At 40.3% G+C, this 16,731-nt stretch overlaps 2 protein-coding genes and 1 long non-coding RNA gene across 7 annotated transcripts; 2 read left to right on the forward strand and 1 right to left on the reverse strand.

Annotated features, from left to right (window-relative positions):
• Position 1: 1 nt before the first annotated feature.
• Positions 2-2,334, forward strand: LOC138128106 (uncharacterized). Of its 3 annotated transcripts, none has more exons than XM_069044300.1 (7): positions 2-314; positions 360-521; positions 628-1,044; positions 1,284-1,481; positions 1,534-1,695; positions 1,756-2,077; positions 2,126-2,334. In XM_069044300.1, exons 1-7 carry the CDS (start codon positions 2-4, stop codon positions 2,196-2,198), a joined length of 1,647 nt encoding a protein of 548 aa, XP_068900401.1. In that variant the 3' UTR covers positions 2,199-2,334. The 3 variants fall into 3 exon arrangements, with proteins under 3 accessions (XP_068900401.1, XP_068900402.1, XP_068900403.1); XM_069044301.1 differs by having other exon boundaries at positions 2,129-2,334; XM_069044302.1 differs by having other exon boundaries at positions 1,534-1,638; positions 1,831-2,077.
• On the reverse strand, positions 1,078-1,831 carry LOC138128114 (uncharacterized). Its single transcript, XR_011158536.1, has 2 exons — positions 1,689-1,831; positions 1,078-1,613 (listed from the first exon to the last, which is right to left on the reverse strand). It is a non-coding gene; the product is annotated as an uncharacterized lncRNA (long non-coding RNA).
• A 1,746-nt stretch (positions 2,335-4,080) lies between the features above and the next one.
• On the forward strand, positions 4,081-15,403 carry Cnot4 (CCR4-NOT transcription complex subunit 4). Of its 3 annotated transcripts, none has more exons than XM_069044298.1 (8): positions 4,081-4,170; positions 4,581-4,732; positions 4,780-5,143; positions 8,901-9,077; positions 9,174-10,511; positions 14,158-14,277; positions 14,347-14,493; positions 14,553-15,403. In XM_069044298.1, exons 2-8 carry the CDS (start codon positions 4,625-4,627, stop codon positions 14,912-14,914), a joined length of 2,616 nt encoding a protein of 871 aa, XP_068900399.1. In that variant the 5' UTR covers positions 4,081-4,170; positions 4,581-4,624; the 3' UTR covers positions 14,915-15,403. The 3 variants fall into 3 exon arrangements, with proteins under 3 accessions (XP_068900399.1, XP_068900398.1, XP_068900400.1); XM_069044297.1 differs by having other exon boundaries at positions 4,096-4,253; XM_069044299.1 differs by having other exon boundaries at positions 4,096-4,253; positions 9,177-10,511.
• Positions 15,404-16,731: the final 1,328 nt, after the last annotated feature.

Raw genomic sequence — 16,731 nt, forward strand, 5'->3', positions numbered from 1 at the left:
AATGTCATCACCCCTCATATTTTTATTGTTGTTTTTGGCTGAAATCAGCGAAGAGGCGGACTTAAATGTAGGTACCACCTTGTTCACCAAAGCTGACAGTTGCAAAGAATGCTGGTCTTCGGAGAGTATGGCTTTGTTGACGTCGCGGATGATCCTGGAGGATCTGCTCCCCAGCACGTCGATCCTGGTGATCGACTCGAATGAATTCGTGACCGACTTGGTGGAGTACTTCCGCTTGATCCTCGAAATTGTCCGACAAGAGACCCACGGGAAAACCAAACACATCACTCTTTTAGCGCTCACCGATCTGCTGGGTACGGAGCCCCTCCTCGCTATTTCAGCTAAGTGGTCGTTTCTAGGAGGGTATTTGCACCACGCGGTGCTCCCGATCGCCAAGTACGCGTATTACGCCGGACTGATCGATTTTGACAGCATGGCCACTCTGTTGGGGCTGTTCGACGAGCTCAAGTGGTTCCTGCGAACAAACGGCCAAGGCTGGTCGAAATCCCTGTCCGTGAACCGTAAGTCTTGGAATTTTTGAAATGACCGCAGAATCTAGTAAATTTGCACGTCGATATTGGTACTACTGACAGTAAGTTGGTAACTTCCTTCAAATGTCATTCGCAGTGGAGAATTTCGAAATTCAAAGAATCCCGCTGCAGCCCCCCATCCCCAAGGATGAGTGCAATAACTTGATATTCATCGAAGACGAAAACGCAGACGAGAAACAGACTCACTGCGACCTCGCCATTGCCATGCCGTTTTTCGACTCGATCACCAAGCCCAGCGCGATAGCGTTCCCCATGAAGAGTTGCCCCTTGTACAACGTGGAAGCCAACAGTTCGAGTTATCTCGTGATGAAGTTCTTTGTGACAGCTTACAAGTGTCTCCAGCAGAAGAATGCCAAAAGTGAGAGCGTCCAGAGGTTTCAGAATGATTTTTGTGGGTGGATCGAGGAGCAGATCATGCCGCGGCTCGAGGACGAGAAGTTTTATGCGGCGTTTGGGGGCGTGTTAAGGGTGAGAAATACCCTAAAACGGTTAGGTAAGCACAGCTTTAAACAAAAGACCAAGAAAAAACGTTGACCTTGATTTATTTCATTTAAAATTCTACATTAGACAGATAAGTACTTGGGTAATAATATGTAATTATGTGACGAGGTGGTAAAATGCATTTTCTCGTCCCGAGTGTAAGTTAATTGCACGAGTGCAGCGAGGCCAATGATTACGCGAAGGACGAAAAGACATTTGAACTCCTCTGTCTACATTTTATTTGCTCCTTAGGCATGACTCAAAGTAACAACCTTGACAAACAAATCGACGAGTTCCGTCACGCCGCCGAAGTGCAAAATCTGGCACCGACGGGCCACCAGATGAGCAGATCGTCGATGATCCTCCTCGCCGTGTTGATAACGATCTTCGTGTGGTTCATCCTGGGAACGATGTTCATCTGTTACAAGATGCGCCAATCACGCGAGCAAAGTCGGTGTCGTTTTCGGTGCATTTCCGATTTAAAACGATTGGAGAGTTGCAGCTTGCGGCCCCCCCGAGGACGGCGAAAAGACCACCACTTGCACCTCGCTGGTCTCCAGCAAATACTTCTACCCGGAAAAGCTGAAATCCACCAAGACTAACAGAGGTACGTCGACACCGGAAACGGAAACGAGCGAGTTAGATTTGGCTGGTTACCACGAACGTAAGTCGACGAGCCATCTAGCTTCTCGTTTCTTCTTTCCACGTGGTGGTTGTCCGGTAGGACGACGCTCCGGAAAGACAACATACCCTCTCGATTCGCTTCATTACCATAAACTGAATTGGTTGCGTGACCAAGGTGGGCAGCGGCAGGAGATCACGATCAAGACGTGTCGGTGTCGGGAAGATGAGGACGAGGAGGAGGAGGAGGACGAAGTCGACGAGGACACGCTGACGCCGACGAGCGCCGCCCTCGCCGCGTCCTCACACACGGAGGGTCGGTTGCCGTCGATTACCGAGATGTCGGAGCAGTCGACGTCCGACAGGCGGACGCCGTCGCAGAAGAACAGGACGTCGCCCGGGGGAAGCACCACGACGGATAATCGGTAATGCAGAGCGCTGCGAGGTAGAGCTGGGGTAATCGGGGTTTTCAGCAGGAATCGAGTGGTGAAGCAGGTCTACGTGGATTCGGAGACCGAGACAGAGGAAACAAGTGAACCAGCGTGACGTAAAAGTGGTAATGAAGGGTAATGTGGTTGGTTTTTTGTAGGTGATGAGGATGTGTGAGAGTTTTTAATATACTTATTTTATACATTCTACCAGAGATGTTTATTTTGAAATAATATAATGTTGTAGTAAATGGCGCAATGTGATTTTTTTGCGAACAGTACGAAATAGAATAAAAACTGAGTTGGTCCAAAAAAAAAACTCATAAACAAACATTTTGAAAAGAAAATAATTGACCGTTTTTTTGGGACAGAAATGACATAATAACGATTGTCAAATTAAATCTTCAATAAAAATAAACAAAAATATTACAAAAATAATTTATGTATCGATTCGTAAAAGAACAGGATTATGTAGTTATTTAGTTTTACAGCTGTTTTTGTTCTGAGCAGTCTGCACTTTCATTGGCCGGCCAATGAGCGAGCTCCGTTCGTGCTGCGTTTATGTCCCAACTTTCCCATAATAACACTTTCGTTCACGCTCCAAACGTTTCGTTTCGTTCACTCCTCTCCTCTCCCTCCACAAAAAAGACTGCGGCTCCGTAAAAGCGAGCTGGACAAAAAGACGATACTCTTTGAGAATATTCAATATTCCTTACACTATATTTTGGTTAGGTATTTTTTTTTTAACAGAAAAAAGTAAGTTAAACTGATTAGATACGTTATTAATCTATAATATAAATTAAAATAACGATAAGGCCTTTGACACATTGATTTTCTGTTATTATTATTGTTTTATTTTTATCAATTACCTTATCATAGTCACAGATAATTTGTAAGTAATATAAATAAATTAACCTTGTTTTTCTTAAGAGGAAATAAAAAATATACAAAAGATTAGTATGTTTGTAAATTCATGTTCAATTAAACAACCTCAAAGGAAGTTGAATATTTATAAAATAGAATTAATTAATTTAAACGTTGAAATTGTCGAATGTAAATGTCAATTTGGAAAAATTATATCTGTTCGTCAGATCTTTGCACCTCGCTAGTGTGAAGTTGATCTTCTGACAAAAAGTTTTTTTTTTATTATTGAGTGTTGTGAAAATTTCTATTGTGACTACTGCATCACACAAACAAGTGGAAACAATTTTTTCATAAAAAAAAAATTCACATGAAAAATGGAGGAAATAGAAAACGATGTTTTTTTTTTTATTTTGCATACCTACATATTTTTATTATTATGCGATAAAAAAGAATGATTTTGTCCGATTCAGGTAAACTTTAAATTATTTTTTAAATCTTTGATAAATGTAAATGCTGCAAAATAACAATTGCACATTAATTCCGTTGTTTTCTCTCAAACCAACTAACGTGTTTAATGGCAAGAAACCACAGAAAACAACCGTTTCAAGGCTCATGGATTAGGTCATTCTGACAACACCTACAATGGCAATTTAAAAATGAATTGTAAATTTTCTTAATAACTGAACTAATTTAAGTAATTTTAATAGAAATAAAAGCATATTAGGCGCGTCGTGTTACAGTAGTGGCAAGATCCGACGAACGCATTTCGTGGTGACGTATGAGAAACTTTGTACTTTTCGAAAAGTTCTGTAACTGTACAATTTGAATTTTTTTTCGTCAACGGTGCGTTTCGGAAGTATTTCCGACGAGACAGAAACTGTACTTGCGCCGCAGCGTTTTGCAATATTTTCGAAAATATTGATCATTAACAATTACGGCGATTCGCAATTGCGTCCGGTTACGCCACTGGCGACCCGACCAGAATCAAACCCAGAAGAATAACGACGCAAATCAGATAAAACGGAACCGCAATCCGGCTGCACCTCCCACACGTTCCATTCGAAACTGCGTTACCGCTTTGACGCAATTTTTTAATGACATTTGTAAACAATGGCGATGTCAATCTAGGTGTAAACGTGGCTTTAGTATGTGAATGTCGTATCGGCGCATGCGCACTCGTACCAGATCACAGTCGCCATATTAAAATCTGTCTATCTGAAAATTCAGTAAGTAAATATTCGTTTTCGATTGGGATCGTTGTGTTTTTGGCCGAAATCGTCGCACTGTCGCAAAGCTCCAGAAATTTCGTGTAAGTAGCGCCCGTTCCGGGAGCGGTCCGGGTGCCGCGGCCGTCGCAAACCGCTCGCGAAATTTTACAACTATTGCATAAAGTACAATAGAAGTGGTTGCAAATTAAAATCCGCACAAAGGGGGGCAGGCGGTTCCGCAACGTCTCGGCGAATTTCCGAGCCCATCGGGGCGCAAGCCCCGCGGGAATCCGCCCCTGACACGGCGCCCGAACCACAAAAACCCCCGACGAAATTTTGACAGATGTTGTAAATTTGTCGCAAGTTCCCTTCGAGTTGGCCCTGATCCGGGGCCGTTCCGGGCCCCACTAACCCGCATTTCTCCCCAGGTGAACGTAGTGATTTTATTGGAGTACGAAGCAGCAGTGGAACCATGTCAGTCTTGAACCAAAGCGGGGAAGAGCAGGTGGAGTGCCCCCTCTGCATGGAGCCCCTCGAGGTCGACGACCTCAACTTCTTCCCGTGCACTTGCGGCTACCAGGTGAGCCCCGTCGCCCGTCGGAACGGTTTCACACTCGGTTGTCACAGATCTGTCGGTTCTGCTGGCACAGAATCCGCACCGACGAGAACGGACTGTGTCCGGCGTGCCGCAAGGCCTACTCCGAGGACCCCGCCGACTTCACGCCGCTCTCCCAGGAACAGGTGGCCAAGTTGAAGGCTGAGAAGAGGCAGCGGGACCAGCAGAGGAAGGCCAAGCTGAGCGAGAGCAGGAAGCACCTGGCCAGCGTCAGGGTGGTGCAGCGGAATCTCGTTTTCGTCGTCGGCCTCCCCATGCGGCTGGCCGACCCGGAGGTGCTCAAGAGGCACGAGTATTTTGGCAAGTTTGGCAAGATACACAAAGTCGTCATCAACCAGTCCACGTCGTATGCAGGTTCGCAGGGGCCCAGCGCAAGTAAGTCGCGGCAGAAACACTGCCAACGCGCTACTTGACAATTAAAATTCAATAATTTTTTTTATTCGACCAACAGTGTCTCGATGAGACAGTTGGAATGTCGCGCTCGTTCACGTTTTTATCGCAGTTTCTATTCTCATTGAAAAATTCATCAACAAAGTGAAAGTTGAAGAAATTGTAAATAAAAACTAAAAGTTGAAGGTCAAGATGAAGAAAAACAAACGATTTGAAAGGCTATCGCGATCGAACAGATAAATAGGAACTCATTCAGGTTCTGGTTTTTTTTCAAATCCATTTGCAATACCAGAATTTCAATCAATAACCGATTTAATCAAATTTCGTTGTTCCATACCTAAAATCGATACAAAAAAAATGCTAAAACATGCATTTTGTATGTAAATATTTATGCAAAAAATATTCATTAAAATGTAAAACGGACAGGCGTCGCATAATTCAAAGCATCTCGTCAATTTTGCAACTGTTCAATAAAAATTCGATTGGATTAAATCGGGACGTGCAGGTGGCCACTTCATAATTCCTATCACATGATTGATGTGTGCTTTCGATTATTATTCCTCTTTTTTTCTCGTAATTCCTTCTTTATTTTCACAACTCCTTCTTTCAGAAGTCTTTCTTTTTTAACCAAACACTTGAAACTTGCCTCGATCTGTCCAAAGGACGTTTCTCTATTGTCCTTTCGAGACGCGGCCACCAAAATCTCTTTTTTGTTATCTCTAAAATATTTCTCTTGCTTTTTCTAATCGCTGTTTTGATTTTTTTTCCCCAATCTTGAAAGGGCTCGAGCGGAGTTCTTGAAACTTTCGTAAACAAATAACAATCGGCTTAAACCCTCGAGGCCGTAAACTAGATAACCTGAATTTTGTATTTGTTTTGCTGTCAAAAGTGAAATTATAAAATGTTCTGCGTGGAATGCAGAGAATTGTCGAGGAGAGAACGGAAATTAAAGAAGTAATGTTAAGTAGTTCGTAATCCATGAAAGAATTGGGCTGCATACTTGAGGACTAATTAAATTACAAAATAAGGTCGCGTTTAAGAGAATCGATGTTGAGTAACAAAAGAAATTCCACTTTTTTTTCAATGGTGCGTGAACACGCCGTACAGTTGGCAACAGTGTTTCTTAAACGTTGGACGAGAAAAAACGACTGTGTAAAAGACTGTCGAAGTGTTAAGGAAATGAAAAGAATCTAATTTAAAATGTTGTCATCAAGAGATTTGACAGTTGTAAAATTCGTTACAGTTTTCTGTAATTTAAAAATATCTACGGGGTGGTATATTTAGGATAAATTAAACCACAAGTGACAAGCGATTCGACGTGCAACATTCGGAGAAACAAATTAAATGGGAGCAGAATCGTAGATTTTTTTTTGTTAACATCTTGAAAAAACATAACACAGTCGAAGGAACAGTTGAAATTAACTTTTTCAGTTTTTTTTAAGTACAATAATGTAACAAGCCCAGTAGAATTTTTGTTGTTGTCATTATGTACAGAGTGGAATACAAAAACCGAACATAAAAACAAAAGAAAGTCGAGCTGTTGACAGTTTGTGTTTTCACGTTTCTTTGTTTTGAATTGTGAAGAAATGTTTCGTGTGGAAACAAAAACAACAAGTTTCAACATTTCGGTTTTTATAACCTTTTTCTCGTGATCACATTATATTGATTAGAGATTACCGGTTTCACTGAAAACTAACAACAAACAATTTGACATTTGGGCCGGAACGGAAAAAAAAACACTAGAACTTGACACGTTTCTTCTTTGCGCCAACGGAAGGCCGTGAAATGGACAATTATCGGGCGATCAAAATTAGAACAATGACATAACTAATTGACAATAAGATGGTTTGACGTGCGAACGTGTTTACCGTTCAAATTTCGACCGAACGCCGAACGTGTTCTGCGTTCTCGGACATAACGCTCGTTTCGTTTTGTGTCACGTTCGTTGGTCGTCGCCGCGTGCGAGAGAAAATGGGAAAAAAGTGCGTGGGCGTTGCAACCCGCACAGCTTTTACCACCCACCGATTTTTTTTTCTGTTTGACGTTAATGCAGCATCACGAAATGAGGTCAAAGTTTCTTTTTTATTTTCCCCATTAAAAGTGCTTGCGAGTGACAGTTCGCAGCGGTGAAATGTCAACGGAAAAACAATTGCTGGATGACGGTTCTCTTTTGACAGCTGTAAAACAACGGTACCAACCTGACAGCGTACGTCATGGCCTACTCACGAATAAAGTATTTGATCATAATTTATTTATTTATTTATTCATTGGATTTAAGGACCTTGCATTTACAGGTTTTTTTTTCTACACAACTCAGTCCAAGCGTGTCGATATTGTTTCACAGAAAATGTAGTCGTTTGTTAAAGATTAAATTGTAATTTGGTCTCTTGTGTAAGGATTTGTTCCAATTCTAATTGTTTCTGGTTCGTTAATCGACGATTCGGATAAAATCAAAAACAAAAGAGAATCAGACATAAGTTTTCTAATTTTGGCGAATATTATCACTAATCAGTTCTACATCGATAAATTATTTAGTGTCCAGTTGAAAACCATGAAACATTTATCATTTCAGGGCGATAAGAAAGATTAAAAATGTAGCCCGGAAGTTGCTAATCGGCTAATAAAAAATATATTCCACTACGTAGATGTGATAAAGCAAAACAAAGAATGAATCCTGAGGTTGCGCGCGTTGAAAAGAAATTGGCGAACAGTGTCAGTTCCAAACGTCCTCCTTGAAGGACACCGCAAATGACAGATTAAATGATTTAAGTAGTCTGCCGAAGTTTTGCAGAAGACGATAAAACCTCAACCTGTATAGTCTCTTTTTTTTTAATCAGCTGTCAGTGTCAAAACTAAAAAACCAGACTGTGTTACCCTAAAGCCTGTACTTACCGACCAACTGTACATACAAAGTTTCCCCCTTGTCAAAATTGAGGTTATGTATGTCGAACGTGATCTTCTTACTCAATTCGGGTTTCTCACCTTTCAGCTCCTCGCAGTACCGAATCGGGGCCATTTTTTCACGCTCTGTGAGGGACTGCCCACTACCTTTTTTCGCGAAGGGATTTTTTCAAATTTTGAGAGTTAATTTTTCGACGCAAACGACAGTTATGCGCAATGACAGCGCCGACGACCTTGAACGGCTCGACGCTGCCAACCTGCATTGTGGAATGCACTATTTGCTACTTTCAATTCCTCATACCAACTTGAAAACACTTTGACAGCTGATTTAAAAAAAATCTCTTTAGTTGTTTAGTAAATCTTAAAAAAATGTCAATGATAAAACACTGTTTTGGAGAATTTTTGAAAAATATTCTTTAAATTGATTCTGCCCCCGCCGTGAAGCAAATAGAGTCCGTTTTAATCTAGGAGGCCATGATTTTCTGAAACATATTTTTGTTTGTCGCGTGTAGGGGGCGCCGCGTTCTTTTCAATTTTCATAATTTCGAAAAGAAAATGGTGGCCGTGTCGTAGCTTTAAATTCATCAAATTGACGCAATTATCTACGCTGAAGGCAAAAACTTGATGCATTTAACGGTCACACTTGGCCACGAACGTAAAATCATTAATTAGGAGTTTTGTGTTTTGGTCGTGCAGAGGGCGCCGTACGCAAAAAAATTTGAACTTTTGACAGCGTCCTCGTTAAAAATCATTTAACAGTTTAAAAAGAGTAACGAGGAAGTCGGTAGGGAATAATGTTTGTTTCGTGATTTGACGTTGAGCAGAGGGCGGCGTGTTGCAGGTGCCTACGTGACATACATGAAGAGCGACGACGCGTTAAGGGCCATCCAGAGCGTCAACAACGTGACAATAGACGGTCGCTTGATAAAGTCCAGCTTGGGTACGACGAAATACTGCAGTCACTTCATGAAGAACCAACCGTGTCCGAAACCGGACTGCATGTACCTCCACGATTTCGGTGAGTCCGACCATCGGCGAATCCGCACGTGCATCGTGCGGGGTGCACCTCCATTGTCGACCAGTTCACTTTAATAGTGGCGTTCTTTGTTTGAAGGAGACCCAGAAGCGAGCTTTACTAAAGAACAGATGCACGCCGGCAAACACCAAGAGTACGAAAAGAAGTTGCACGAGGCGCTCCTCCAGAGGAGTAACAATAACAACAACAACACTAACAGTATAACACACAACAACAACAACAACACCACAACGACGACGACCACGCTAGCAACCACAGTGACCACAACAACAACCACGACGACAACGGAACAAACGAAATCGACGGCGAAGAGCAAAGATGCGGCGGCCACTCCGAACGGGACGACGAACAAGGAGAACTGGCCCCAGCTGAACACGGAGAAGGAGGGTAAAGAGAAGAAAACGGAGAGCAAAGAGAAGGCGAAGGGGAAGAGCAAAGCGGCGAAGGAGAAGAAAGATAAGAAGGCGGGGGAGGGTTCGGGGCAGGCGTCGGCAAAACCGGAGCGGGAAAGCTCCAAAGAGAACACGAAGGTGGTGAAGGAGAGCGAGTGTCTGGACAAGCTGTCGATCTTGGACGACAACACTAGCTTCTTCTCGCACAACACGTTCCAGAAGATAGTGCCGGAGAGCGGCAACGAAGAGGCCGACAGCCCCACCCAGCCGTCGCCGTCGATCCTGACCGACTCCCTCCCCGACATAAACACGACGGAGGACTGGGCGGCGGCGTTCGGCTTCAACAAGCTCGAGTCGCTGCAGAAGTGCCCCGAAACGAGTCCCTCGCCCATAGACTCTCTCTTCTGCACCGACGACTTCAGGAACCTGCTGGACGCGTCGAAGCTGCAGGACGACCTCCGCGACGTGGTGCTCGCGAACAAGAACAACGGCTACACTCCAATCAAGACGCAACAACAACAACAGACCCCGGACAACTACTTCGGCAAAGAGTCGGGCCTCGACCAGCACATGTCCAAGTTCTTCCTGGACTTCCACCAGAAGAACGGACAGAAGGATAACAGTAGTAGTACTAGTAGTTATAACGCGATGCCGGTCAACCACGGTACGGTGAACAGTCTGAACGGTTTTAGTCATATTAATAATTATTTCATGAACGATCGGGTGTTGTTGTTGCAACAGAAGAAGATCGAGGAACACCTGATGAATCTCTCGTTGAAACAGCACCAGAACAATTACGGACAGATAACGCATAATAACGGACAGTACATGAACGGCGACGTCGGCCAGAACGGCGGCTACGGCTATCAGGGTTCGTCGATGTTCCAGAGTCAACAGCCTCAGATGGCCAAGAGCAGGACACCGCATTCGGAGGACGATCTGGGTTTCGACCCGTTCCAGGAAACGCAAAAGGCGCTAGCGGAATTGATAGCGAACGAACAGAATTACAAAACGCATAATAACGGTGAGTCGAATCTGGTGGTTTTTTTCGTGCCGTAAAGTTGGCGGTTTGGTGGTGTGGTAACGGTCGACGCTCGAGGCGGCTTGATCATCTATGTCACGATTTCAAAAACAAACGAAACATGTCGCTCGCCAGGTTTAAACCTGCAAATGACAATATCATAACGTGTTGCGATAAAGCGATGACGCGGTGCAATTAGTCCAAGGGTTAATTAAGGATTTAAATGGCTGTGACGTCAGCACCATTCATTTTTTTTACACCCGGTGAGTGTACACCGAGTGCGTTAATGTGTCAGGTTGTTGACTTGATTTCGTTTACAAGCGTTTCAACAACACACAACTCGATAAAACGATAAAAATCGCGATTTTTACTATGTATTTGGTGTGAGCACGAGTGGTATGCGTCACGACCACATTTTAGATAGATGAGTATACGTTTTGGTGCAAAGAAATTTTGTTGCTTTGAGTTGTAAAAACCCAACGTGAACGTTTCGTATTGAAGAAGTTTTTTTCAAAAATCCACGTTAAATGTGGGGCCAAAAAATTGGTGGGGAAATTGGGGAATGTTAAATTATTTTTGTTTGAGGATGAGAGAACGAGAAGATGAAGGTGGTGAATCAAGAAGGGAGTTAAAATTTTGATATTTCGTTGAGAACAAAATGAAAACTGACGGATAAATTCGGTTTTTAATGATGAGGCGTGGTTTCGAGGAAGAAAACAATTTTGTTTAAGAAACGATGTGGGTTTGAAGGATCGAATAAAACGATTCGTGGATTGTTTTTAAAAAATCGAATACGTCGAGCGACAGAAGAAATGTTTGGAGTTTGCTAAAATTTGGTTAAATTTGATTTTTTTATTTTCACTTGTGACCCTACAATGGTGGCTGGTTTATTGAAAATGATGTAATGATACGAAAACAGCTTCAAATATTTTTAAAAAGACACAATTTTTTTCCTTGCGATAAGTAAATCGAAATTTTATTTTACAGGGAGCAAGAAACCAATTTATTATTTGTGCATGATCAGCAAAAAAACAGAAGACTGAAAAAATGCTTAATATTTTCATTACTTTGTTTTTGTTATGTGTTTTCACCTAAACTCGAAATTTTTCCAACAAGGATAGAGCGTGAGGCGTATCTTTGACACTTGCAAATAGTTCCTCTAAGTTTTGAACATTTTTCTTTATAATTGTTTTAACGCCCTTCCAAATAAAATGCATTCACGTTGTTTTGGCATAATGGGACGCCATGGAAAATTTGCATTTAATTTGGTAGTAAAGCTGTCTGTTGAATTACCTTATGTTTTTCTCAGTTTGAGGTTATAAATGGCGTCAATGTCTAGTGCATTGTTGTCAGTTTTACTAGTTTTTAATAGAAGAATACTCAGACATCGCGGGAAATTCAGCAACATGTTATATTCATTTTGATAGCTCCGCATGTCAGGCACTTTGGTGACAGAAATCAGTGTCTCCAACGTTAAAACAAAATCGTGATCTCCCATTATGCCAAAACAACGTGAACAGTGTTTATTCTCTGTAGATCGGACCTACAAGATTTTGAATCCAACGGCCCAGCGGAGATGAATTTTAAATTTACCGCCTAAACATCTGTCAGATATTTTTGTTTGGATGATTTTGTCCTTGATTGAAAATAAAATTGATGTGTTAAGTTGATGAAAAAAAAAAATACTAGAAAAATCAGTAGTTTCTTCATCAGTTAACACCCCTGTATATTTTGAAAATTTCACATTTAATAAATTTTTACCGGAAGTGTTGTTCCGGGGGTTTCCGTAGAAAGATGAGATGTTGCCGTTTTGTCAGCAGACCTGTAGATACAACGATAAATTATGTGACGTGCAGTATTAGAAAAACAAATTTTTTTTGATCGTCATTTATTTGTTGTCCCCTGTATATTTAAAAAAAAAGAAAATCCAGAAAAATATGATTGCAGGAATGAATTATTCCACAAAATTTCATCGTGACCTTGACGGATGAAATTTTTACGTTAAAAAGTTGCGAAAAGTGGAAAATTTTTATTTTTCGTTGATTACTAGTTGGCTGTTCTGTACTTTTTAAATTTTCAGATTTAATCACTCGCTTAACTCTGATTTTGGCACCATATTAAGACATTATTAACATCTGTCGGTTAATTTTATTCTTCGCCACCCTGTATATTTTCAAAAATTCGAGTTTGTCAATTTTTAGCAAAGTCAGATACCACAGAACATCATCTGTCGCTCATTTTTCCTCACATTTTTTTTTTTTATTGACTAGTGAGGATACCCGGGGGATTCCCGTGACTGATGACACGTCATTGCAGCCTCAGCTGTTTGAGTGAAATGAATAATTTTGTTAATTTAGAAGAAAATTAATTTAACTGAGAGAAAAAAATTATTCCTGAATTTAAAAATATCAAAATTATTTGTAATAAGTACAGGGTGATTTTGAAAGTTGTGCAGATATTTTAATCACGAGCTACTGGCTTCATGTAGAACTCGGAAAAAATATTTAAAAAATTCTATGTCAAAAAATAAAATGACATTTATTTTTTGAGCTAGAATTTTTTTTAATTGCTTTTATTTTTCTACGTTGTCGAACAACCTCGTAGGTAAAATTTCGGCACATTTTAAAAATACACCTTGTATATCTTATTTTATAAAACGTACACCAATGCGGTTTCCTTATTTTAAAGCATATTGCCTATAGGTTACTTCGCATTGGCGTACATTTTATAAAACATGATACACAAGGGTGTATTTTTTTAAAATGTGCCGAAATTTTACCTACGAGGTTGTAGGACAACGTAGAAAACTAAAAACAATTAAAAAAAAATGTAGCTCAAAAAATAAATGTCATTTTATTTTTTGACATAGAATTTTTTAAATATTTTTTCCGAGTTCTATATGAAGCCAGTAGCTCGTGATTAATATACCTGCACAACTTTCAAAATCATCCTGTATAGAACTTCTCGGGGAATGACAGAGAAAATCAGTAATATTCAAACTATTTGAAATGGACCAGATATTAATTTTCAACATTTCATTGTTGAGCGAAAATCTCGGTACAGTCAATTGTTTTATTGCGTTTTAACGATAAATACCAACTGTCTACATTAATTTTTTTAACACGTGTTTCAAAGACTCGCCAATTTTTCAGTGTATTTAAAAAATATATACATAAACTGGTGACTCAAATAAAATCTGTTAACCACTTAATTCCAATTTACGAAGTTGATTCATTTAGATTCAGATGACTCATCTGATAACGTTACAATTTATATGTTAAGGTGGGTTTACACGTTTTTATACCGCGTGATCGAAAAAAATTAAACGAGTCCAGTTGGCCGCGGAACAGAAGGCGATCCGCAAATTGACTTGAATTGTCAAATTAAAAGGCACTGTCAAATCTTCTCGATTGGTATTGTGTCAACTTTGACAGTTGCGATGTATTTCAAGATCTTAATTAAAAATATGTATTTTCGGGGATAATTGCACCGTTGAAAATTGTTTTTATCGTTCTGCAACACTCAAGTGATCGCAAGACAGTTTTTTTTTTGTCATTTGAGGATTAAACCGCACCACAAAGACGTCCAACGTGGTAATCTGTCGGTCCGAGTGAGATTCGTGTCGATAATTTGTTCGGTTGTATTTCAGTAAGAGGCGGCATGCAGACGGGTCAGATGAACGGAGTAGTACACAGTCAAGGAAGTAAAAATCACTTACCACCGCCCCCACCCGGTTTCGTTCAGCCAACAACACACATGAACTCTTTCGGTAAGTGAGGGGCGGCGACCCCGTAAGCACCCCCATAAAAAAACGGGACGACTAAAGGTGAAGTTTCAGGTAGTAAAATTTTACCTTTTTTAAATATGTCGAGTAATCAACAACAAATCAATTCGTCAACACAAAACAACTGGCCTAGCTATAACGCTCAGGTGCAACAACAGCAGCAACAACAACAACAACAGCAACAACAACAACAACATAAAAGTGAGTTTTGTTTCTCACGTCAAAGGTGGGGGTGGTTAAGAGGAGTGTGTCGTTTGCAGATCTGAACAGCTGTAATGATTGGAAAGATTTCGATTCGGCGATAGTGACGACCAGTCGTCACTACCCTCTGGTGACGCCCATCAGTAACACTTTCAGATCGTTACAACAGTTAGGCACACAACAAATACCGAACGGATCGTTGAGGTCGCACGAATACACGAACAACGGTTATTCAAATTTCACACAACTACAACAGCCAAATTACAACGGTTACTCATCATCACATCTAAACTCGACAACAACAACAACCACACAACAACAGCCGAACCTCAGTTGGTTCACTAGCGAATTAAACACACAAATATCAAGTCCACCCGGATTTAGGAGTACGAATCAAACGTCAAAACAACAGGAATGTTAGATTCAAACCGTTCAACGACAACAACAGCAAACAAAAAAAAACAACAGCAACAACAACACAAAAGTTCGTTTCGATGGTGTGTGGATCCGTTAAATATATTAATTCTTTTCATTTCGATTTTTTTCCTTTCCTTTATTATGTTTTCTGCTGCATAACAAGGGTGACGAGAGTTTCCACGATTTCGTGCAATAAAAAGAGGGAGAACCGACGACCGATCGACGAGGGGTCTTTTCAGTTGGTTTATTCTGTATAATTTGTTTTTGTTTTCACTTAAGTGTACGGTTCAGCCGGATCCATACCAATTTAAAAAAATTCAATTAATCTAATCGTCGAGAAAGAGGAAAAAAGTACTAAGATGTGCTTTATTTTTATTATAAAATTCTGTGGGTGCTTGGCCAACAATCTTCAAATGATTAAAAACTAATATTATCCTTATATTCATTTGATTATATGAAATAAAACAGCTAAATATATAATACAATATCAGAACTTGATCTTTTAATTGACAGACCTTGGGAGGAAAGAGTGAAATTATCGACGGGAGTACCTGCGGTGCCGAGGATTTTTTCGGGGCGCACGTGTAATTCGCTATTTCTCGTGGAATAGTGGATTTTTGGGAGCAATGTCCGGGTAAGTGAGCGTTGAATTAAAAACCAAGAACAAAAGTAATGTTTGTGGATGTAATCTACATATTTTTCGCGTTATTTTTGTCTATATTGCAACCACAATTTTTAAAAAATCCGACGTTAAAGAATATATGAAAAGATCGCAAATGTTTTGTCCGTATCTAGTAATAATAATAGTGGAAACAGTGAAACCTTTGTCGAAGAGAGCAAAGATTTTATAACAGAAATAAGAATAAGTAACTTTGACTGGACAACAAAAATTATCAAATTTAAATAAACTTGTTGGTTTTGAAAATGTTATTATAGCATGGGCTCTGTACCATTCCCTATCGAGGTTAAGGTTCTTGTAAAGTTGCCAAGCTTAAATGAAAGTTAACTAGATAGTTTAAACAAGAAATTAAGAATTTCTAATTTTGCAACTATGCTTAAAATGGTTTCTGTTAATTTTTCGGCAATAATTAACACGCCGGGCAAAGTTATTCTTCGATGTAGAGTTGCCTGTTGACTTAGACCCGACCTCGCAAGAAACCTTCAACCGGAGTCAAATCGGGTGACCTAGCTGGCCATCCGGTTGTTTCCCTCCGCCCTATCCATTTTTCGGAAAATGTTTATCTAAATATTGACACGTGCGACGACCAAAATGAGGTGGTGCTACATTTTGTAGAGATCACATGGTTTTAGCTGGGAGAGTCCGAGCATACACTACAGGTGACTTTTATGATGAGGACGTTTTGAATTTGGCGCCATATTATTTATTTTTATGTTGACAGTACCGAATGGGATCTGATGGACAGGAGTTGCCAGCGGCGTCTCAAATAGGAACGGTCAATATTATCAATAATTTAAAAAACCTATTTTAAATCATATTTCATTTTCGCATTATATTTGGAGTCAAAATAATCACAGTTCAGTAATACATACAGGGTGATTGACGAGAAACCTTTGATGGTGTATCTTGCTTATTTTTTATCCGATTTGAATAAATGACACATCAAATGAAATAATTTTGAAAACACTTCAATACCAACTAAATTAAAAAAATATATTGCGTCCAGTTTTTGACAGATGAACATTAGTTCAGGTACCCAAAAAGAGTTAAGAAAAAGTGCGAGTATGTCAGGAAAAACCCCGAAATTTTTTACTGAATGCAAAGGTGGGCATTTCTAGAAGGTATCGACAGTGTCTGCAACA

The sequence above is a fragment of the Tenebrio molitor genome, chromosome 4 (assembly GCF_963966145.1).
Source record: "Tenebrio molitor chromosome 4, icTenMoli1.1, whole genome shotgun sequence".
In the NCBI taxonomy this organism is placed as follows: Eukaryota; Metazoa; Arthropoda; class Insecta; order Coleoptera; family Tenebrionidae; genus Tenebrio; species Tenebrio molitor.